At 47.0% G+C, this 24686-nt stretch overlaps 1 protein-coding gene across 1 annotated transcript; it reads right to left on the bottom strand.

The window, feature by feature from the left end:
* Positions 1 to 8597: 8597 nt before the first annotated feature.
* LOC109886605 (cleavage and polyadenylation specificity factor subunit 4) lies at positions 8598 to 24386 on the bottom strand. Its single transcript, XM_031820426.1, has 9 exons — positions 23951 to 24386; positions 23720 to 23770; positions 22083 to 22235; positions 16670 to 16688; positions 14743 to 14822; positions 13361 to 13454; positions 10979 to 11051; positions 10055 to 10249; positions 8598 to 9802 (listed from the first exon to the last, which is right to left on the bottom strand). The coding sequence occupies exons 1-9, from the start codon at positions 24051 to 24053 to the stop codon at positions 9734 to 9736; spliced, it is 837 nt and encodes a 278-aa protein (XP_031676286.1). The 5' UTR covers positions 24054 to 24386; the 3' UTR covers positions 8598 to 9733.
* Positions 24387 to 24686: the final 300 nt, after the last annotated feature.

Raw genomic sequence — 24686 nt, 5'->3', positions numbered from 1 at the left:
TCTGCTGTGTTGTGGTTTTATTACAGTGTTGGATGTTGAGGTGTTGGGGTTTATTACAGTGTTGGATGTTGAGGTGTTGTGGTTTTATTACAGTGTTGGATGTTGAGGTGTTGTGGTTTTATTACAGTGTTGGATGTTGAGGTGTGAGGGTGTTTATTACAGTGTTGGATGTTGAGGTGTGAGGGTGTTTATTACAGTGTTGGATGTTGAGGTGTGAGGGTGTTTATTACAGTGTTGGATGTTGAGGGGTTTTATTACAGTGTTGGATGTTGAGGTGTTGTGGTTTTATTACAGTGTTGGATGTTGAGGTGTGAGGGTGTTTATTACAGTGTTGGATGTTGAGGTGTTGTGGTTTATTACAGTGTTGGATGTTGAGGTGTTGTGGTTTATTACAGTGTTGGATGTTGAGGGGTTGGGGTATTATTACAGTGTTGGATGTTGAGGTGTGAGGGTGTTTATTACAGTGTTGGATGTTGAGGTGTTGGGGGTTTATTACAGTGTTGGATGTTGAGGTGTTGTGGTTTTATTACAGTGTTGGATGTTGAGGTGTATTTTATTACAGTGTTGGATGTTGAGGTGTTGTGGTTTATTACAGTGTTGGATGTTGAGGTGTTGTGGTTTATTACAGTGTTGGATGTTGAGGGGTTGGGGTTTTATTACAGTGTTGGATGTTGAGGTGTGAGGGTGTTTATTACAGTGTTGGATGTTGAGGTGTTGGGGGTTTATTACAGTGTTGGATGTTGAGGTGTTGTGGTTTTATTACAGTGTTGGATGTTGAGGTGTTGGGGTTTATTACAGTGTTGGATGTTGAGGGGTTTTATTACAGTGTTGGATGTTGAGGGGTTTTATTACAGTGTTGGATGTTGAGGTGTTGGGGTTTTATTACAGTGTTGGATGTTGAGGTGTTGTGGTTTATTACAGTGTTGGATGTTGAGGTGTTTTATTACAGTGTTGGATGTTGAGGTGTGAGGGTGTTTATTACAGTGTTGGATGTTGAGGTGTTGTGGTTTTATTACAGTGTTGGATGTTGAGGTGTTGTGGTTTTATTACAGTGTTGGATGTTGAGGTGTTGGGGTTTTATTACAGTGTTGGATGTTGAGGTGTTGTGGTTTATTACAGTGTTGGATGTTGAGGTGTGAGGGTGTTTATTACAGTGTTGGATGTTGAGGTGTTGGGGTTTTATTACAGTGTTGGATGTTGAGGTGTTGGGGTTTTATTACAGTGTTGGATGTTGAGGTGTTGTGGTTTTATTACAGTGTTGGATGTTGAGGTGTGAGGGTGTTTATTACAGTGTTGGATGTTGAGGTGTGAGGGTGTTTATTACAGTGTTGGATGTTGAGGTGTTGTGGTTTATTACAGTGTTGGATGTTGAGGCGTGAGGGTGTTTATTACAGTGTTGGATGTTGAGGTGTTGGGGTTTTATTACAGTGTTGGATGTTGAGGTGTTGTGGTTTTATTACAGTGTTGGATGTTGAGGTGTGAGGGTGTTTATTACAGTGTTGGATGTTGAGGTGTTGTGGTTTTATTACAGTGTTGGATGTTGAGGTGTTGTGGTTTTATTACAGTGTTGGATGTTGAGGTGTGAGGGTGTTTATTACAGTGTTGGATGTTGAGGTGTTGTGGTTTTATTACAGTGTTGGATGTAGAGGCGTGAGGGTGTTTATTACAGTGTTGGATGTTGAGGGTTTTATTACAGTGTTGGATGTTGAGGTGTTGTGGTTTATTACAGTGTTGGATGTTGAGGTGTTGTGGTTTATTACAGTGTTGGATGTTGAGGTGTTGTGGTTTTATTACAGTGTTGGATGTTGAGGTGTTGGGTTTTATTACAGTGTTGGATGTTGAGGTGTTGTGGTTTATTACAGTGTTGGATGTTGAGGTGTTGTGGTTTTATTACAGTGTTGGATGTTGAGGTGTTGGGGTTTTATTACAGTGTTGGATGTTGAGGTGTGAGGGGTTTTATTACAGTGTTGGATGTTGAGGTGTGAGGGTGTTTATTACAGTGTTGGATGTTGAGGTGTTGTGGTTTTATTACAGTTGGATGTTGAGGTGTTGGGGTTTATTACAGTGTTGGATGTTGAGGTGTGAGGGTGTTTATTACAGTGTTGGATGTTGAGGTGTGAGGGTGTTTATTACAGTGTTGGATGTTGAGGTGTTGTGGTTTATTACAGTGTTGGATGTTGTGGTTTATTACAGTGTTGGATGTTGAGGTGTGAGGGTGTTTATTACAGTGTTGGATGTTGAGGTGTGAGGGTGTTTATTACAGTGTTGGATGTTGAGGTGTTGTGGTTTTATTACAGTGTTGGATGTTGAGGTGTTGGGGTTTTATTACAGTGTTGGATGTTGAGGTGTTGTGGTTTTATTACAGTGTTGGATGTTGAGGTGTTGTGGTTTTATTACAGTGTTGGATGTTGAGGTGTTGTGGTTTATTACAGTGTTGGATGTTGAGGTGTTGTGGTTTTATTACAGTGTTGGATGTTGAGGTGTTGTGGTTTATTACAGTGTTGGATGTTGAGGTGTTGTGGTTTATTACAGTGTTGGATGTTGAGGTGTTGTGGTTTTATTACAGTGTTGGATGTTGAGGCGTGAGTTATTATTCGCTAGTTAAAATGACTTGTGGACATCTATTTTTATTTTTTCAGTTAAATGGGGAAACGTTAAAGTGAAATAAGTGTCACATACGTGTTTATCAGATGTTGGTGCTCCAATAGTGCAGTAATATCTAACGGGCACAACTTGATGCTCCATGTCAGAGCGACTTAGAGACAGTATATACATTTTATTTTACTTTATTGTTTATCCTCAAAGCCATTGGATGAATCCCTGAACATATTCCAGTCTGTGCTAGCAGTCCTGTAGCGTAGCATCCGCGTCATCTGACCACTTCCGTATTGAGCGAGTCACTGGTACTTCCTGCTTTAGTTTTTGCTTGGAACCAGGAATCAGGAGGACAGAATTCATGCGAATGACGGGGATTTGGGCCTGGCCTCCGGGAAGCAGTATATTCTTCGCATCGGACTCATTAAAGGAAAAAATCTTTGTCCAGTTCGTGGTGAGTGATCGCTGTTCTGATGTCCAGAAGGTATTTGCGGTCATAAGTGACAAGGGCAGCAACATTATGTACAATTTATTTTTTAAATAACCAAAAGAGCACAGTTGGTTAGAAACCTGTAAATCGGTGCCATTATCTACAACAAAACAGGAGGATCAAGAGAATGACGAGAACAAGTTTATTGTATTTTACAGACCAGGAGGAGCAGGTTTATTGTATTTTACAGACTAGACCAGGAGGAACAGGTTTATTGTATTTTACAGACCAGGAGGAACAGGTTTATTGTATTTTACAGACCAGGAGGAACAGGTTTATTGTATTTTACAGACCAGGAGGAACAGGTTTATTGTATTTTACAGACCAGGAGGAGCAGGTTTATTGTATTTAACAGACCAGGAGGAGCAGGTTTATTGTATTTTACAGACTAGACCAGGAGGAACAGGTTTATTGTATTTTACAGACCAGACCAGGAGGAACAGGTTTATTGTATTTTACAGACTAGGAGGAACAGGTTTATTGTATTTTACAGACCAGGAGGAACAGGTTTATTGTATTTAACAGACTAGACCAGGAGGAACAGGTTTATTGTATTTTACAGACCAGGAGGAACAGGTTTATTGTATTTTACAGACTAGACCAGGAGGAACAGGTTTATTGTATTTTACAGACCAGGAGGAACAGGTTTATTGTATTTTACAGACCAGGAGGAACAGGTTTATTGTATTTTACAGACCAGGAGGAACAGGTTTATTGTATTTTACAGACCAGGAGGAACAGGTTTATTGTATTTTACAGACTAGACTAGGAGGAACAGGTTTATTGTATTTTACAGACTAGGAGGAACAGGTTTATTGTATTTAACAGACCAGGAGGAACAAGTGTATTGTATTTTACAGACTAGACCAGGAGGAACAGGTTTATTGTATTTTACAGACCAGGAGGAACAAGTGTATTGTATTTTACAGACTAGACCAGGAGGAACAGGTTTATTGTATTTTACAGACTAGACCAGGAGGAACCGGTTTATTGTATTTTACAGACCAGGAGGAACAGGTTTATTGTATTTTACAGACCAGGAGGAACAGGTTTATTGTATTTAACAGACTAGACCAGGAGGAACAGGTTTATTGTATTTTACAGACCAGGAGGAACAGGTTTATTGTATTTTACAGACCAGGAGGAACAGGTTTATTGTATTTTATAGAACTAGACCAGGAGGAACAGGTTTATTGTATTTTACAGACCAGGAGGAACAGGTTTATTGTATTTTACAGACCAGGAGGAACAGGTTTATTGTATTTTACAGACCAGGAGGAACAGGTTTATTGTATTTTATAGAACTAGACCAGGAGGAACAGGTTTATTGTATTTTACAGACTAGACCAGGAGGAACAGGTTTATTGTATTTTACAGACTAGACCAGGAGGACCAGGTTTATTGTATTTTACAGACCAGACCAGGAGGAACAGGTTTATTGTATTTTACAGACTAGACCAGGAGAAACAAGTATATTGTATTTTACAGACCAGACCAGGAGGAACAGGTTTATTGTATTTAACAGACTAGACCAGGAGGAACAGGTTTATTGTATTTAACAGACCAGGAGGAACAGGTTTATTGTATTTTACAGACCAAGAGGAACAGGTTTATTGTATTTTACAGACTAGACCAGGAGGAACAGGTTTATTGTATTTTACAGACCAGGAGGAACAGGTTTATTGTATTTTATAGAACTAGACCAGGAGGAACAGGTTTATTGTATTTTACAGACTAGACCAGGAGGAACAGGTTTATTGTATTTTACAGACTAGACCAGGAGGAACAGGTTTATTGTATTTTACAGACCAGGAGGAACAGGTTTATTGTATTTTACAGACTAGACCAGGAGGAACAGGTTTATTGTATTTTACAGACCAGGAGGAACAGGTTTATTGTATTTTATAGAACTAGACCAGGAGGAACAGGTTTATTGTATTTTACAGACTAGACCAGGAGGAACAGGTTTATTGTATTTTACAGACTAGACCAGGAGGAACAGGTTTATTGTATTTTACAGACCAGGAGGAACAGGTTTATTGTATTTTACAGACCAGACCAGGAGGAACAGGTTTATTGTATTTTACAGACTAGACCAGGAGAAACAAGTATATTGTATTTTACAGACCAGACCAGGAGGAACAGGTTTATTGTATTTAACAGACTAGACCAGGAGGAACAGGTTTATTGTATTTAACAGACCAGGAGGAACAGGTTTATTGTATTTTACAGACCAAGAGGAACAGGTTTATTGTATTTTACAGACTAGACCAGGAGGAACAGGTTTATTGTATTTTACAGACTAGACCAGGAGGAATAGGTTTATTGTATTTTACAGACTAGACCAGGAGGAACAAGTGTATTGTATTTTACAGACTAGACCAGGAGGAACAGGTTTATTGTATTTTACAGACTAGACCAGGAGGAACAGGTTTATTGTATTTTACAGACCAGGAGGAACGAGACTGACCTGAACAGGTTTGTTGTATTTTACAGACCAGGAGGAACAGGTTTATTGTATTTTACAGACCAGGAGGAACAGGTTTATTGTATTTTACAGACTAGACCAGGAGGAACAGGTTTATTGTATTTTACAGACTAGGCCAGGAGGAACAGGTTTATTGTATTTTACAGACCAGGTTTATTGTATTTTACAGACTAGGAGGAACAGGTTTATTGTATTTTACAGACTAGACCAGGAGGAACAAGTGTATTGTATTTTACAGACTAGACCAGGAGCAACAGGTTTATTGTATTTTACAGACCAGGAGGAACAGGTTTATTGTATTTTACAGACTAGACCAGGAGGAACAGGTTTATTGTATTTTACAGACCAGGAGGAACAAGAGACTGACCTGAACAGGTTTATTGTATTTTACAGACTAGGAGGAACAGGTTTATTGTATTTTACAGACCAGGAGGAACAGGTTTATTGTATTTTACAGACTAGACCAGGAGGAACAGGTTTATTGTATTTTACAGACCAGGAGGAACAAGAGACTGACCTGAACAGGTTTATTGTATTTAACAGACCAGGAGCAACAGGTTTATTGTATTTTACAGACCAGAAGGAACAGGTTTATTGTATTTTACAGACCAGGAGGAACAAGAGACTGACCTGAACAGGTTTATTGTATTTTACAGACCAGGAGGAACAGGTTTATTGTATTTTACAGACCAGGAGGAACAGGTTTATTGTATTTTACAGACTAGACCAGGAGGAACAGGTTTATTGTATTTTACAGACCAGGAGGAACAAGAGACTGACCTGAACAGGTTTATTGTATTTAACAGACCAGGAGCAACAGGTTTATTGTATTTTACAGACCAGAAGGAACAGGTTTATTGTATTTTACAGACCAGGAGGAACAAGAGACTGACCTGAACAGGTTTATTGTATTTTACAGACCAGGAGGAACAGGTTTATTGTATTTTACAGACCAGGAGGAACAGGTTTATTGTATTTTACAGACTAGACCAGGAGGAACAGGTTTATTGTATTTTACAGACCAGGAGGAACAAGAGACTGACCTGAACAGGTTTATTGTATTTTACAGACCAGGAGGAACAGGTTTATTGTATTTTACAGACCAGGAGGAACAGGTTTATTGTATTTTACAGACTAGACCAGGAGGAACAGGTTTATTGTATTTTACAGACTAGGAGGAACAGGTTTATTGTATTTTACAGACCAGGAGGAACAGGTTTATTGTATTTAACAGACCAGGAGGAACAGGTTTATTGTATTTAACAGACCAGGAGGAACAGGTTTATTGTATTTTACAGACCAGGAGGAACAGGTTTATTGTATTTTACAGACTAGACCAGGAGGACCAGGTTTATTGTATTTAACAGACTAGACCAGGAGGACCAGGTTTATTGTATTTAACAGACTAGACCAGGAGGAACAAGTGTATTGTATTTTACAGACTAGACCAGGAGGAACAGGTTTATTGTATTTTACAGACTAGACCAGGAGGAACAGGTTTATTGTATTTTACAGACCAGGAGGAACGAGACTGACCTGAACAGGTTTGTTGTATTTTACAGACCAGGAGGAACAGGTTTATTGTATTTTACAGACCAGGAGGAACAGGTTTATTGTATTTTACAGACTAGACCAGGAGGAACAGGTTTATTGTATTTTACAGACTAGGCCAGGAGGAACAGGTTTATTGTATTTTACAGACCAGGTTTATTGTATTTTACAGACTAGGAGGAACAGGTTTATTGTATTTTACAGACTAGACCAGGAGGAACAAGTGTATTGTATTTTACAGACTAGACCAGGAGCAACAGGTTTATTGTATTTTACAGACCAGGAGGAACAGGTTTATTGTATTTTACAGACTAGACCAGGAGGAACAGGTTTATTGTATTTTACAGACCAGGAGGAACAAGAGACTGACCTGAACAGGTTTATTGTATTTAACAGACCAGGAGCAACAGGTTTATTGTATTTTACAGACCAGAAGGAACAGGTTTATTGTATTTTACAGACCAGGAGGAACAAGAGACTGACCTGAACAGGTTTATTGTATTTTACAGACCAGGAGGAACAGGTTTATTGTATTTTACAGACCAGGAGGAACAGGTTTATTGTATTTTACAGACTAGACCAGGAGGAACAGGTTTATTGTATTTTACAGACCAGGAGGAACAAGAGACTGACCTGAACAGGTTTATTGTATTTAACAGACCAGGAGCAACAGGTTTATTGTATTTTACAGACCAGAAGGAACAGGTTTATTGTATTTTACAGACCAGGAGGAACAAGAGACTGACCTGAACAGGTTTATTGTATTTTACAGACCAGGAGGAACAGGTTTATTGTATTTTACAGACCAGGAGGAACAGGTTTATTGTATTTTACAGACTAGACCAGGAGGAACAGGTTTATTGTATTTTACAGACCAGGAGGAACAAGAGACTGACCTGAACAGGTTTATTGTATTTTACAGACCAGGAGGAACAGGTTTATTGTATTTTACAGACCAGGAGGAACAGGTTTATTGTATTTTACAGACTAGACCAGGAGGAACAGGTTTATTGTATTTTACAGACTAGGAGGAACAGGTTTATTGTATTTTACAGACCAGGAGGAACAGGTTTATTGTATTTAACAGACCAGGAGGAACAGGTTTATTGTATTTAACAGACCAGGAGGAACAGGTTTATTGTATTTAACAGACCAGGAGGAACAGGTTTATTGTATTTTACAGACCAGGAGGAACAGGTTTATTGTATTTTACAGACTAGACCAGGAGGACCAGGTTTATTGTATTTAACAGACTAGACCAGGAGGACCAGGTTTATTGTATTTAACAGACTAGACCAGGAGGAACAGGTTTATTGTATTTAACAGACCAGGAGGAACAGGTTTATTGTATTTTACAGACCAGGAGAAACAGGTTTATTGTATTTTACAGACCAGGAGAAACAGGTTTATTGTATTTTACAGACCAGGAGGAACAGGTTTATTGTATTTTACAGACCAGGAGGAACAAGAGACTGACCTGAACAGGTTTATTGTATTTAACAGACCAGGAGCAACAGGTTTATTGTATTTTACAGACTAGACCAGGAGGAACAAGAGACTGACCTGAACAGGTTTGTTGTATTTTTACAAAACTAGAACATACTGAAATTGTGTGTAATCTACAAAAGGCAACACAGATCGGTCAGACCAGATCTCACCACCTCCTCCTCCTCCTCCTCTGGGGGGAAAAAGCTGTGAAAGGATCCAACACAGCAACATCACAGCTCAAGAGTTCTATTTCAATTCATTGAAGGTTGAGTCTGAAGCCAGTAAAATGGGGTATTCAGGATGAACAACAGGTCAGACCCTTGGTTAGAATGTATACTAGTCTCTTCACTCACATACAAGAAGGTCTGAAGATCGGATATCGTTCCAATATGTTGATCGAAACCTGGGTCGAATCGTTCAACGTTTGAGTCCATGGATGAACCAAAATCAAGGCTTCAGATAAACCACAGTTGGCTCCGTTACACACTTCCTCTACCCTCCCTGAAGCACATGAAGCAATCTGACAGAATTGTATGGATAGAAGTACCAATCCCAGCTTGGGTCCCAAAAGTGTCCCGGGGTTAAAGGTTAATCCAACAGAAGGATTTGATCAAAGCGTCAGAAGCACTGTCCAATCTAGAAACAGGTCTGTCTGTCCGTTCTAGAAACAGGTCTGTCTGTCCGTTCTAGAAACAGGTCTGTCTGTCCGTTCTAGAAACAGGTCTGTCTGTCCGTTCTAGAAACAGGTCTGTCTGTCCGATCTAGAAACAGGTCTGTCTGTCCGATCTAGAAACAGGTCTGTCTGTCCGATCTAGAAACAGGTCTGTCGGTCCGATCTAGAAACAGGTCTGTCTGTCCGTTCTAGAAACAGGTCTGTCTGTCCGTTCTAGAAACAGGTCTGTCGGTCCGTTCTAGAAACAGGTCTGTCGGTCCGTTCTAGAAACAGGTCTGTCTGTCTGTCCGATCTAGAAACAGGTCTGTCTGTCCAGAGGTCCAGGGTTCCTGACGACTCAGCGAAGGACTTGGAAGTTTTCAAAATAGCATCTCAATCTACAGACGTTGTGCTCTGCTCTCCGCTGTCTTCCAGCTGAACGGAGTCCAACCACGGCGTTGTGAGAGAGTTACTGTCCACTGAGGAAGGCCAGGTGTCCTTTGGTGCATTTATTGGCATAGTGGCCCTTCTCACCACACTACAGACAGAGAGAGAGAGAGAGAGACGAGTGTTAATCACAGAGATGGAGGCTGGGATTCAATCTGATCACTGGTTGTCCACAATGCGGCTTTTAAAAGGCAATTTCAGAATGCAATCTACAGCTTTTACTGTGAATGCGGGAACATTGCATTGTGGGCCAACAAATAGATTGAATCCCAGCCTGACACAAACACAGGTATATTGATATTGAAACAGGGCTGTGTGACAGACGTGTGTGGTCTCTGTTTACCTTGTAGCAGGTGACCTGGTCTAGTGGGCGTGGACCCCTGTTCCCTCCTCCCATGTTGTTGTGGTGCTGATGCATGCTGGGACCAGAGGAGTATGGCTGGCGTTGATGGTGTTGATGCTGGTGAGGACCTGCACCTCCCCCGGGATTGGTCAGCTGGATGAGTGACAGGGACGAGCGGCCAAGCGAAGGCATCGGCTTGGACGAGGACAGGTAGAGAGGAAAGAAATATAATTAAGTTGAATATAAAGAGCGAAGTGCAGTGTGTGTGAAAGAGAGAGGGAGAGAGACAGGGAGAGAGAGAGACAGAGAGAGAGAGAGAGACAGAGAGAGAGACAGAGAGAGAGAGACAGAGAGAGAGAGACAGAGAGAGAGAGACAGAGAGAGAGAGACAGAGAGAGAGAGACAGGGAGAGAGAGACAGGGAGAGAGAGACAGGGAGAGACAGACACAGAGAGAGACACAGAGAGAGACACAGAGAGAGACACAGAGAGAGACACAGAGAGAGAGAGACAGGGAGAGACAGAGAGAGAGAGAGAGAGAGGGATGGGGCGAGAGAGAGAGACAGAGAGGGACGGGGAGAGAGAGACAGAGAGAGAGAGACAGAGAGGGACGGGGAGAGAGAGACAGGGAGAGAGAGACAGGGAGAGAGAGAGACAGGGAGAGAGAGACAGGGAGAGAGAGAGAGAGGGACGGGGCGAGAGAGAGAGACAGAGAGAGGGACGGAGAGAGAGGGACGGGGAGAGAGAGACGGGGAGAGAGAGACAGGGAGAGAGAGACAGGGAGAGACAGAGAGAGACAGAGAGAGGGACGGGGAGAGAGAGACAGGGAGAGAGAGAGACAGAGAGAGACAGAGAGAGACAGAGAGAGAGGGAGAGACGGGGCGAAAGAGAGAGATGGGGTGAGAGAGCGACTGTGTGTGTCCTACCTTCTGGTGACCCAGTATCTGTGCTGGTAGAGGAGGCTGTTCTGTGGCTCCCATCGGCAGCTCAAACCGCGGGCTGCAGAAACACACTCATTATTCTGGACTCATTTCATCTCACGGCCTGCGCCCTAAATGCTATGACTTTTACAGTGCACCACTTGACCCAGAGGGCTCTGAGAGGACTCAGAATCAGAGAGGATTATGGTTACTGTAGTATTACCTCCTCCTGGATTCAGAGAGGATATAAATATGACCAAGAGGTGCTACTCAGGATGGAGGGGCGTTAACTCAAATTCTAATCTGGAACTCAAAGCCAGTTCCACTGCTATTCACCACGCAGAGTAACAGTTGAATACCTCTACAGTATCCCAGACCAGGCAGGGTAACAGTTGAATACCTCTGCAGTATCCCAGACCAGGCAGGGTAACAGTTGAATACCTCTACAGTATCCCAGACCAGGCAGGGTAACAGTTGAATACCTCTGCAGTATCCCAGTATCCCAGACCAGGCAGTCTAACAGTTGAATACCTCTGCAGTATCCCAGACCAGGCAGGATAACAGTTGAATACCTCTACAGTATCCCAGTATCCCAGACCAGGCAGGGTAACAGTTGAATACCTCTGCAGTATCCCAGACCAGGCAGGGTAACAGTTGAATATCTCTGCAGTATCCCAGACCAGGCAGGGTAACAGTTGAATATCTCTGCAGTATCCCAGACCAGGCAGGGTAACAGTTGAATATCTCTACAGTATCCCAGTATCCCAGACCCAGGCAGGGTAACAGTTGAATATCTCTACAGTATCCCAGACCAGGCAGGGTAACAGTTGAAGATCTCTACAGTATCCCAGACCAGGCAGGGTAACAGTTGAATACCTCTGCAGTATCCCAGACCAGGCAGGGTAACAGATGAATACCTCTGCAGTATCCCAGACCAGGCAGGGTAACAGTTGAATACCTCTGCAGTATCCCAGACCAGGCAGGGTAACAGTTGAATACCTCTGCAGTATCCCAGACCAGGCAGGGTAACAGTTGAATACCTCTGCAGTATCCCAGACCAGGCAGGGTAACAGTTGAATATCTCTACAGTATCCCAGTATCCCAGACCAGGCAGGGTAACAGTTGAATACCTCTACAGTATCCCAGACCAGGCAGGGTAACAGTTGAATACCTCTGCAGTATCCCAGACCAGGCAGGGTAACAGTTGAATACCTCTGCAGTATCCCAGACCAGGCAGGGTAACAGTTGAATATCTCTGCAGTATCCCAGACCAGGCAGGGTAACAGTTGAATACCTCTACAGTATCCCAGACCAGGCAGGGTAACAGTTGAATACCTCTACAGTATCCCAGACCAGGCAGGGTAACAGTTGAATACCTCTGCAGTATCCCAGACCAGGCAGGGTAACAGTTGAATACCTCTGCAGTATCCCAGACCAGGCAGGGTAACAGTTGAATATCTCTGCAGTATCCCAGACCAGGCAGGGTAACAGTTGAATACCTCTGCAGTATCCCAGACCAGGCAGGGTAACAGTTGAATACCTCTGCAGTATCCCAGTATCCCAGACCAGGCAGGGTAACAGTTGAATACCTCTGCAGTATCCCAGACCAGGCAGGGTAACAGTTGAATACCTCTGCAGTATCCCAGTATCCCAGACCAGGCAGGGTAACAGTTGAATACCTCTGCAGTATCCCAGTATCCCAGACCAGGCAGGGTAACAGTTGAATACCTCTGCAGTATCCCAGTATCCCAGACCAGGCAGGGTAACAGTTGAATACCTCTGCAGTATCCCAGACCAGGCAGGGTAACAGTTGAATATCTCTGCAGTATCCCAGACCAGGCAGGGTAACAGTTGAATATCTCTGCAGTATCCCAGACCAGGCAGGGTAACAGTTGAATATCTCTACAGTATCCCAGTATCCCAGACCAGGCAGGGTAACAGTTGAATATCTCTACAGTATCCCAGACCAGGCAGGGTAACAGTTGAAGATCTCTACAGTATCCCAGACCAGGCAGGGTAACAGTTGAATACCTCTGCAGTATCCCAGACCAGGCAGGGTAACAGTTGAATACCTCTGCAGTATCCCAGACCAGGCAGGGTAACAGTTGAATACCTCTGTAGTATCCCAGACCAGGCAGTCCTAACAGTTGAATACCTCTGTAGTATCCCAGACCAGGCAGGGTAACAGTTGAATACCTCTGCAGTATCCCAGTATCCCAGACCAGGCAGGGTAACAGATGAATATCTCTACAGTATCCCAGACCAGGCAGGGTAACAGTTGAAGATCTCTACAGTATCCCAGACCAGGCAGGGTAACAGTTGAATACCTCTACAGTAGAGGTTATAAAAGGTGAATATTGAACAGACTGAATAAGAGAATAAACTCACTGCATGAATTTACAGGACCGGCCCTCTGGACAGAAACCAACCAAGTAGTTCATACAGATTACTCTTCTGGTGTGGCGATGTCTACAGTCTGGACCTGTGGAGGAGGGAGAGAGAGAGAGAGGTAGGGAGGAGGGAGGTAATGGAGGAGAGAGAGAGAGAGAGAGGAGGGAGGGAGGAGAGAGGGAGAGAGGAGAGAGAGAGAGGGGAGGGAGGGAGAGAGAGAGGGGAGTGAGAAAGAGAGAGAGGGGAGTGAGAGGGAGAAGAGAGGGAGGAGAGAGAGGTGATTCAACATGTAGAATCATCAGGAAGTGAACAGGAAATGACAGTTGATGTTCTGAGGAGAAGAGACACCTGCTGCTGTGAACCATTGGTTGGTTTAGTCTTTTAGTGCTGGAGCAGTGTGAGTGAGTGAGTAGAGAGAGAGAAGAGGAGAGAGAGAGGAGAGGGAGGAGAGAGAGGGGGGAGAGGGGAGAGAGAGAAGAGGAGAGAGAGCGAGAGAGAGGGGAGGAGAGAGAGGGAAGGGAGAGGGAGGAGAGAGAGGGGGGAGAGGGGAGAGAGAGAAGAGGAGAGAGAGCGAGAGAAGAGGAGAGAGGGAAGGGAGAGAGAGGGGGGAGAGGGGAGAGAGAGAAGAGGAGAGAGAGGGGAGAGAGAGAAGAGGAGAGGAGAGAGAAGCGAGAGAGGGGAGGAGAGAGAGCGAGAGAGGGGAGGAGAGAGAGGGGAGGAGAGAGAGGGAAGGGAGAGGGAGGAGAGAGAGGGAGGAGAGGGGAGAGAGAGAAGAGAAGAGAAGAGGAGAGAGAGCGAGAGAGAGGGAGGAGAGAGAGGGAAGGGAGAGGGAGGAGAGAGAGGGAAGGGAGAGGGAGGAGAGGAGAGGGAAGGGAGAGGGAGGAGAGAGAGGGAGGAGAGAGAGGGAGGAGAGGGGAGAGAGAGAAGGAGGAGAGGGGAGAGAGAGAAGAGAAGAGAAGAGAGAAGCGAGAGAGAGGGAGGGAGAGAGAGGGGAGGAGAGAGAGGGAAGGGAGAAGGAGGAGAGAGAGGGAAGGGAGAGGGAGGAGAGAGAGAGGGAAGGGAGAGGGAGGAGAGAGAGGGGAGGAGAGGGGAGAGAGAGAAGGAGGAGAGGGGAGAGAGAGAAGAGAAGAGAAGAGAGAGCGAGAGAGAGGGGAGGATGAGAGGGAGGAGAGAGAGGGAAGGGAGAAGGAGGAGAGAGAGGGAAAGGGAGAGGGAGGAGAGAGAGGGGGGGAAGAGGGGAGAGAGAGAAGAGAAGAGGAGAGAAGAGGAGAGAGAGCGAGAGAGTGAGAGGGGAGGAGAGAGAGGGAAAGGGAGCGGAGGAGGAGAGAGAGGGGAGAGAGAGAAGAGAAGAGAAGAGGAGAGAGAGCGAGAGGACGTACCATGTTTGCAGAAGCCTCTGTCATACCAGGGACAGTCTTTGATCTTAGACTCTGGGTCGATGTGGAGGAACGGACACTCCCTTGTTACTGCACTCTCCTAGACACACAGAGACATGCACAGTTAGCAGATACAGATGGGGGGGCACAGTAGACAGTTAGCAGATACAGATGGGGGGGGCACCAGTAGACAGTTAGCAGATACAGATGGGGGGGGCACAACCAGTAGACAGTTAGCAGATACAGATGGGGGGGGCCACCAGTAGACAGTTAGCAGATACAGATGGGGGGGGCACCAGTAGACAGTTAGCAGATACAGATGGGGGGGGGCACCAGTAGACAGTTAGCAGATACAGATGGGGGGGGCACCAGTAGACAGTTAGCAGATACAGATGGAGGGGGCACCAGTAGACAGTTAGCAGATGGGGGGGGCACCAGTAGACAGTAGCAGATACAGATGGAGGGGGGCACCAGTAGACAGTTAGCAGATACAGATGGAGGGGCACCAGTAGACAGTTAGCAGATACAGATGGGGGGGCACCAGTAGACAGTTAGCAGATACAGATGGGGGGGGGGGCACCAGTAGACAGTTAGCAGATACAGATGGGGGGGGCACCAGTAGACAGTTAGCAGATGGAGGGGCACCAGTAGACAGTTAGCAGATACAGATGGGGGGGGCACCAGTAGACAGTTAGCAGATACAGTTGGGGGGGCACAGTAGACAGTTAGCAGATACAGATGGGGGGGCACCAGTAGACAGTTAGCAGATACAGATGGGGGGGGCACCAGTAGACAGTTAGCAGATACAGATGGGGGGGCACCAGTAGACAGTTAGCAGATACAGATGGGGGGGCACCAGTAGACAGTTAGCAGATACAGATGGGGGGGCACTGCAGTAGACAGTTAGCAGATACAGATGGGGGGGCACCAGTAGACAGACAGTTAGCAGATACAGATGGGTGGGGCACCAGTAGACAGTTAGCAGATACAGATGGGGGGGGCACCAGTAGACAGTTAGCAGATGAGGGGCACCAGTAGACAGTTAGCAGATACAGATGGGGGGGCACCAGTAGACAGTTAGCAGATACAGATGGGGGGGGGGCACCAGTAGACAGTTAGCAGATACAGATGGGGGGAGGGCACCAGTAGACAGTTAGCAGATACAGATGGGGGGGGCACCAGTAGACAGTTAGCAGATACAGATGGAGGGGCACCAGTAGACAGTTAGCAGATACAGATGGGGGGGGGGGGGGGCACCAGTAGACAGTTAGCAGATACAGATGGGGGGGCACCAGTAGACAATTAGCAGATACAATGGGGGGCACCAGTAGACAGTTAGCAGATACAGACGGGGGGGCACCAGTAGACAGTTAGCAGATACAGATGCGGGGGGACACTGCAGTAGACAGTTAGCAAGATACAGATGGGGGGGCACCAGTAGACAGTTAGCNGGGAGGAGAGAGAGGGAAGGGAGAAGGAGGAGAGAGAGGGAAGGGGAGAGGGAGGAGAGAGAGGGAAGGGAGAGAGAGGGAGGAGAGAGAGGGAGGGAGGGGGAGGAGAGAGAGAGAGAGAGAGAGGAGCGGGGAAGGAGAGAAGAGAAGAGAAAGAGAGAGCGAGAGAGAGGGAGGAGAGAGAGGGGAGGCGAGAGAGGGAGGGAGAAAGAAGAGGAGAGAGAGGGAAGGGAGAGGGGAGGAGAGAGAGGGGGAGAGGGGGAGGAGAGAGAGAAGAGGGAGAAGAGGAGAGAGGAGCGAGGAGTGGAGGGGAGGAGAGAGAGGGAAAGGGAGACGGAGGGGAGAGAGAGGGGAGAGAGAGAGAGAGAGCGAAGAGAAGAGGAGAGAGAGCGAGAGGACGTACCATGTTTGAGCAGAAGCCTGTCATACCAGGGACAGTCTTTGATTAGACGCTGGGTCGATGTGGAGGAACGGACCACTCCTTGTTACTGCACTCTCCTAGAACAGAGACATGCACAGTTAGCAGATACAGATGGGGGGGCACCAGTAGACAGTTAGCAGATACAGATGGGGGGGGCCACCAGTAGACAGTTAGAGATACAGATGGGGGGGCACCAGTAGACAGTTAGCAGATACGATGGGGGGGGCACCAGTAGACAGTTAGCAGATACAGATGGGGGGGGCACCAGTAGACAGTTAGCAGATACAGATGGGGGGGGGCACCAGTAGACAGTTAGCAGATACGAGGGGGGGGGCACCAGTAGACAGTTAGCAGATACAGATGGAGGGGGCACCAGTAGACAGTTAGCAGAGGGGGGGGGCACCAGTAGACAGTTAGCAGATACAGATGGGGGGCACCAGTAGACAGTTAGCAGATACAGAGGGAGGGCACCAGTAGACAGTTAGCAGATACAGATGGGGGGGCACCAGTAGACAGTTAGCAGATACAGATGGGGGGGGGGGGCACCAGTAGACAGTAGCAGATACAGATGGGGGGGGCACCAGTAGACAGTTAGCAGATGGAGGGGCCCCAGTAGACATTAGCGAAGATACAGATGGGGGGGGCACCAGTAGACAGTTAGCAGATACAGTTGGGGGGGCACCAGAGGACAGTTAGCAGATACAGATGGGGGGGGCACCAGTAGACAGTTAGCAGATACAGATGGGGGGGGCACCAGTAGACAGTTAGCAGATACAGATGGGGGGGGGGCACCAGTAGACAGTTAGCAGATACAGATGGGGGGGGCACCAGTAGACAGTTAGCAGATACAGATGGGGGGGCACCAGTAGACAGTTAGCAGATACAGATGGGGGGGCACCAGTAGACAGACAGTTAGCAGATACAGATGGGGGGGCACCAGTAGACAGTTAGCAGATACAGATGGGGGGGGCACCAGTAGACAGTTAGCAGATGAGGGGCACCAGTAGACAGTTAGCAGATACAGATGGGGGGGCACCAGTAGACAGTTAGCAGATACAGATGGGGGGGGGGGCACCAGTAGACAGTTAGCAGATACAGATGGGGGGAGGGCACCAGTAGACAGTTAGCAGATACAGATGGGGGGGGCACCAGTAGACAGTTAGCAGATACAGATGGGGGGCACCAGTAGACAGTTAGCAGATACAGATGGGGGGGGGGGCACCAGTAGACAGTTAGCAGATACAGATGGGGGGGCACCAGTAGACAGTTAGCAGATACAGATGGGGGGCACCAGTAGACAGTTAGCAGATACAGACGGGGGGGGCACCAGTAGACAGTTAGCAGATACAGATGGGGGGGACACAGTAGACAGTTAGCAGATACAGATGGGGGGGCACCAGTAGACAGTTAGCAGATACAGATGGGGGAGGGGGCACCAGTAGACAGTTAGCAGATACAGATGGGGGGGGCACCAGTAGACAGTTAGCAGATAGAGATGGGGGGCACCAGTACAGTTAGCAGATACAGATGGGGGGGCACCAGTAGACAGTTAGCAGATACAGAGGGGGGCACCAGTAGACAGTTAGCAGATACAGATGGGGGGGGGGGCACCAGTAGACAGTTAGCAGATACAGATGGAGGGGGGGGGCACAGTAGACAGTTAGCAGATACAGATGGGGGGGGCACCAGTAGACAGTTAGCAGATACAGATGGGGGGGGCACCCAGTAGACAGTTAGCATGATACAGATGGGGAGGACACCAGTAGACAGTAGCAGATACAGATGGGCGGCCAACCAGTAGACAGACAGTTAGCACGATACAGATGGCGTGGGGGCACCAGTAGGACAGTGTAGCAGATACAAGATGGGGGGGGGCACCAGTGGCACCGTAGACAGTTAGCAGATGGAGGGGCACCAGAGTAGGACAGTTAGCAGAACAGATGCGGGGGCACCAGGTAGACAGTTAGGCACGTATGGAGGGGCACCAGTAGACATTTAGCCAGCTACAGATGGGGCGTGCCACCAGTAGGACAGATTAGCCGATACAGATGGGGCGTGCACCAGTAGACAGTTAGCAGATACAGAGGCGGGGGGGCAACCAGTAGACAGTAGCACGATACAGATGAGAGGAGGGGGGGACCAGTAGACAGTTAGCAGGATACTAGATGGTGGGGGCCACCAGTTAGGACAGTTAGGCTAGATACAGATGGGGGGGCACCAGTAGACAGTAGCAGATACAGATGGAGGGGGGCACCAGTAGACAGTTAGCAGATACAGATGGGGGGGCACCAGTAGACAGTTAGCAGATGGAGGGGGCACCAGTACAGTTAGCAAGATACAGACGGGGGGGCACCAGTAGGACAGTTAGCAGATACAGATGGAGGGGCACCAGTAGACAGTTAGCAGATACAGATGGGGGGGCACCAGTAGACAGTTAGCAGATACAGATGGGGGGGCACCAGTAGACAGTCAGCAGATACAGATGGAGGGGGGCACCAGTAGACAGTTAGCAGATACAGATGGGGGGGGGCACCAGTAGACAGTTAGCAGATACAGACGGGGGGGCACCAGTAGACAGTTAGCAGACACAGATGGAGGGGCACCAGTAGACAGTTAGCAGATACAGATGGGGGGGGGGGGGGGGGGGGGCACCAGTAGACAGTTAGCAGATACAGACGGGGGAGGGCACCAGTAGACAGTTAGCAGATACAGATGGGGGGGCAACCAGTAGACAGTTAGCAGATACAGATGGAGGGGCACCAGTAGACAGTTAGCAGATACAGATGGGGGGGGGCACCAGTAGACAGTTAGCAGATACAGATGGGGGGGGCACCAGTAGACAGTTAGCAGATACAGATGGGGGGGCACCAGTAGACAGTTAGCAGATACAGATGGGGGGGGCACCAGTAGACAGTTAGCAGATACAGATGGAGGGGCACCAGTAGACAGTTAGCAGATACAGATGGGGGGGGGGGGGGGGCACCAGTAGACAGTTAGCAGATACAGATGGGGGGGCACCAGTAGACAATTAGCAGATACAGATGGGGGGCACCAGTAGACAGTTAGCAGATACAGACGGGGGGGCACCAGTAGACAGTTAGCAGATACAGATGCGGGGGGACACTGCAGTAGACAGTTAGCAGATACAGATGGGGGGGGCACCAGTAGACAGTTAGCAGATACAGATGGGGGGGGGGCACCAGTAGACAGTTAGCAGATACAGATGGGGGGGCACCAGTAGACAGTTAGCAGATACAGATGGGGGAGGGGCACCAGTAGACAGTTAGCAGATACAGATGGGGGGGCACCAGTAGACAGTAGCAGATAGAGATGGGGGGGCACCAGTACAGTTAGCAGATACAGATGGGGGGGCACCAGTAGACAGTTAGCAGATACAGACGGGGGGGGCACCAGTAGACAGTTAGCAGATACAGATGGAGGGAGGCACCAGTAGACAGTTAGCAGATACAGACGGGGGGGGCACCAGTTAGACAGTTAGCAGATACAGATGGGGGGGGCACCAGTAGACAGTTAGCAGATACAGATGGAGGGGCACCAGTAGACAGTTAGCAGATACAGATGGGGGGGGGGGGGGGGCACCAGTAGACAGTTAGCAGATACAGATGGGGGGGCACAGTAGACAATTAGCAGATACAGATGGGGGGCACCAGTAGACAGTTAGCAGATACAGACGGGGGGGGCACCAGTAGACAGTTAGCAGATACAGATGCGGGGGGACACTGCAGTAGACAGTTAGCAGATACAGATGGGGGGGCACCAGTAGACAGTTAGCAGATACAGATGGGGGAGGGGGCACCAGTAGACAGTTAGCAGATACAGATGGGGGGGGCACCAGTAGACAGTTAGCAGATAGAGATGGGGGGCACCAGTACAGTTAGCAGATACAGATGGGGGGGCACCAGTAGACAGTTAGCAGATACAGACGGGGGGGGCACCAGTAGACAGTTAGCAGATACAGGTCTCTTTATGTAGTGTTGTCTCTCTTGTTGTGATGTGTGTTGTTGTCTTTAGGTCTCTCTTTATGTAGTGTTGTCTCTCTTGTTGTGATGTGTGTTGTTGTCTGAGGTCTCTCTTTATGTAGTGTTGTCTCTCTTGTTGTGATGTGTGTTGTTGTCTGAGGTCTCTCTTTATGTAGTGTTGTCTCTCTTGTTGTGATGTGTGTTGTTGTCTGAGGTCTCTTTATGTAGTGTTGTCTCTCTTTATGTAGTGTTGTCTCTCTTGTTGTGATGTGTGTTGTTGTCTTTAGGTCTCTCTTTATGTAGTGGTGTTGTGGTGTCTCTTGTTGTTATGTGTGTTGTCTTTAGGTCTCTCTTTATGTAGTGTTGTCTCTCTTGTTGTGATGTGTGTTGTTGTCTTTAGGTCTCTCTTTATGTAGTGGTGTTGTGGTGTCTCTTGTTGTGATGTGTGGTTGTCTTTAGGTCTCTCTTTATGTAGTGTTGTCTCTCTATGTAGTGTTGTCTCTCTTGTCGTGATGTGTGTTGTTGTCTGAGGTCTCTTTATGTAGTGTTGTCTCTATGTAGTGTTGTCTCTCTTGTCGTGATGTGTGTTGTTGTCTGAGGTCTCTTTATGTAGTGGTGTTGTGGTGTCTCTTGTTGTTATGTGTGTTGTCTTTAGGTCTCTCTTTATGTAGTGGTGTTGTGGTGTCTCTTGTTGTTATGTGTGTTGTCTTTAGGTCTCTCTTTATGTAGTGGTGTTGTGGTGTCTCTTGTTGTTATGTGTGTTGTCTTTAGGTCTCTCTTTATGTAGTGTTGTCTCTCTTGTTGTTATGTGTGTTGTCTTTAGGTCTCTCTTTATGTAGTGTTGTCTCTCTTGTTGTTATGTGTGTTGTCTTTAGGTCTCTCTTTATGTAGTGTTGTGGTGTCTCTTGTTGTTATGTGTGTTGTCTTTAGGTCTCTCTTTATGTAGTGTTGTGGTGTCTCTTGTTGTTATGTGTGTTGTCTTTAGGTCTCTCTTTATGTAGTGTTGTCTCTCTTTATGTAGTGTTGTCTCTCTTGTTGTTATGTGTGTTGTCTTTAGGTCTCTCTTTATGTAGTGTTGTCTCTCTTGTTGTTATGTGTGTTGTCTTTAGGTCTCTCTTTATGTAGTGGTGTTGTGGTGTCTCTTGTTGTTATGTGTGTTGTCTTTAGGTCTCTCTTTATGTAGTGTTGTCTCTCTTGTTGTTATGTGTGTGTTGTCTTTAGGTCTCTCTTTATGTAGTGGTGTCTCTCTTGTTGTTATGTGTTGTTGTCTTTAGGTCTCTATTTAGTGTTGTCTCTCTTGTTGTGATGTGTGTTGTCTTTAGGTCTCTCTTTATGTAGTGGTGTCTCTCTTGTCTCTGTTGTTTTGTCCTATAATTGATTTGTATGTTTAATCCCAGGCCCCGTCCCCGCAGGAGGCCGTCATTGTAAAATAAGAAATTGTTCTTAACTGCCTGGTTCAATAAAAGGTGACATAAACCCCCAGCGACGTACCGAACTTGGAGTAGAAGTAACACTCGGGCATCTTGGTCATGTCGTACTCGTGTAGGAACTCACACTGGTCTCCCTTCTTACAGAGTCCTCTGAGCCAATGTTTACACACCACCGTCTTCTCCCCACTGATGTGACGGAACGGACACATCCCACCTGCAGCAACACACACACTGGGGTCAGTTCCTATCCACACACACACACTGGGTCAGTTCCTATCCACACACACACACTGGGTCAGTTCCTATCCACACACACACACTGGGTCAGTTCCTATCCACACACACACACTGGGTCAGTTCCTATCCACACACACACACTGGTCAGTTCCTATCCACACACACACACTGGGTCAGTTCCTATCCACACACACACACTGGGTCAGTTCCTATCCACACACACACACACTGGGTCAGTTCCTATCCACACACACACACTGGGTCAGTTCCTATCCACACACACACACTGGGTCAGTTCCTATCCACAAACACACAGGGTCAGTTCCTACACACACAGGGTCAGTTCCTATCCACACACACACTGGGTCAGTTCCTACACACACTGGGTCAGTTCCTATCCACACACACACCGGGTCAGTTCCTATCCACACACACACCGGGTCAGTTCCTATCCACACACACACCGGGTCAGTTCCTATCCACACACACCACGGGTCAGTTCCTATCCACACACACACCGGGTCAGTTCCTATCCACACACACACCAGGTCAGTTCCTATCCACACACACACCGGGTCAGTTCCTATCCACACACACACCGGGTCAGTTCCTATCCACACACACACCGGGTCAGTTCCTATCCACACACACACCGGGTCAGTTCCTATCCACACACACACACCGGGTCAGTTCCTATCCACACACACACCGGGTCAGTTCCTATCCACACACACACCGGGTCAGTTCCTATCCACACACACACCGGGTCAGTTCCTATCCACACACACACCGGGTCAGTTCCTATCCACACACACACCGGGTCAGTTCCTATCCACACACACACTGGGTCAGTTCCTATCCACACACACACTGGGTCAGTTCCTATCCACACACACTGGGTCAGTTCCTATCCACACACACTGGGACAGTTCCTATCCACACACACACTGGGTCAGTTCCTATCCACACACACACTGGGCCAGTTCCTATCCACACACACACTGGGCCAGTTCCTATCCACACACACTGGGCCAGTTCCTATCCACACACACTGGGTCAGTCCCTATACACACACACACTGGGTCAGTCCCTATCCACACACACACTGGGTCAGTTCCTATCCACACACACACTGGGTCAGTTCCTATCCACACACACTGGGCCAGTTCCTATCCACACACACTGGGTCAGTCCCTATACACACACACACTGGGTCAGTCCCTATCCACACACACACAGGGTCAGTTCCTATCCACACACACACAGGGTCAGTTCCTATCCACACACACACTGGGTCAGTTCCTATCCACACACACACTAGTCAATTCATTAAATACATTTACACACAGACACTTACAGATCAGTTTATACACACATCCCCCAGCAGACACACACACACACACTTGTAGAGGAGGCTGTAGTAGCCACATAGAGAGAACTCATCACCGATAATACTCTCACCTTTGAGACAGGCTGCTCTCATGAAGAACTCACACACAGCAGCCCCGGACTCTGCACAGACACAGGAAGTTACAATACAAAACCATACATAATCCTCAAACTCTGCAAAAACACCTAACAATAAAACCAGTTAAGAAGTTAGCTAGCCAAGCTATGCTACCAAGCTAAAACTACAACAGTACCTAGCTAACGTTAGCTAACTGGCTAACTTAGTAAGTAGCGACTACTTACTGTCCATCCCGGGGAAAGGGAGAGGCTGAGCCCCCAGCTGCTGCTCCACAGCTATCTCTAGATCAAACTTGATGTGGTCCACGGTGGCTATCAGGTCCTGCATGATGGCAGGTCTCACTACGCTCCGACCAGACAGAAACAAGCTAGCCTAGCTTAGCAGTCTAACCCCGCTCCGACCAGACAGAAACAAGCTAGCTTAGCCTAGCCTAGCTGTCTAATGGCAGTTAGCAATCAGCTAATCTGTGAAATCTCGCTTTTGGTAGCTGATATATCAACCATAAAAAGGCGTGGGAGCTAGATTGCTTTGTCTAGCTAATTGTATATATTTTTTAATGTGTAGAAATCAACAGTGGGAAAAGTTAGATTAACTAAGACAGGTCTTGTTGATCTGCCATCTTGTTTCTCCTGCCTCCAGAAGGCGGGCAGGTTGAACTCTAACCTTTGACCTGGAGGGGGGTTAAAAGGCCGACTAATCGATCTATGAGAGAGTCTGGATGTGAACTTGCCAGAAGATGCCGACCCTATAATTACGCTTGTTTACACAGAGCTGCACTGGGGTCAGAATGCAACCATGGTTACATTAAGCTCCCCATTGAGCTAGTGTGAGATATGGGCTGGAAAGGGTAACGCACTGGGATAAGCCACCATACTCCAAAGGCAGTTAACCCACTGTTCCTAGGCCGTCATTGAAAATAAGAATTTGTTCTTTAACTGACTTGCCTAGTTAAATAAAGGT

Source organism: Oncorhynchus kisutch, unplaced genomic scaffold (genome assembly GCF_002021735.2).
Source record: "Oncorhynchus kisutch isolate 150728-3 unplaced genomic scaffold, Okis_V2 scaffold3378, whole genome shotgun sequence".
In the NCBI taxonomy this organism is placed as follows: domain Eukaryota; kingdom Metazoa; phylum Chordata; class Actinopteri; order Salmoniformes; family Salmonidae; genus Oncorhynchus; species Oncorhynchus kisutch.
The sequence above is the reverse complement of the archived record's forward strand: the minus strand, read 5'-3'. Positions and strand labels throughout refer to the sequence as shown.

Bases quoted from the DNA above. Each gene is read 5' to 3' on its own strand.
- LOC109886605 (XM_031820426.1), bottom strand. From the start codon at position 24,053: ATGCAGGACCTGATAGCCACCGTGGACCACATCAAGTTTGATCTAGAG. The intron at 23,771-23,950 runs GTAAGTAGTCGC...GTGTCTGTGCAG, and splicing joins CCCTTTCCCCGGGATGGACA to AGTCCGGGGCTGCTGTGTGT. The intron at 22,236-23,719 runs GTGAGAGTATTA...GTGTTGCTGCAG, and splicing joins GAGAGCAGCCTGTCTCAAAG to GTGGGATGTGTCCGTTCCGT.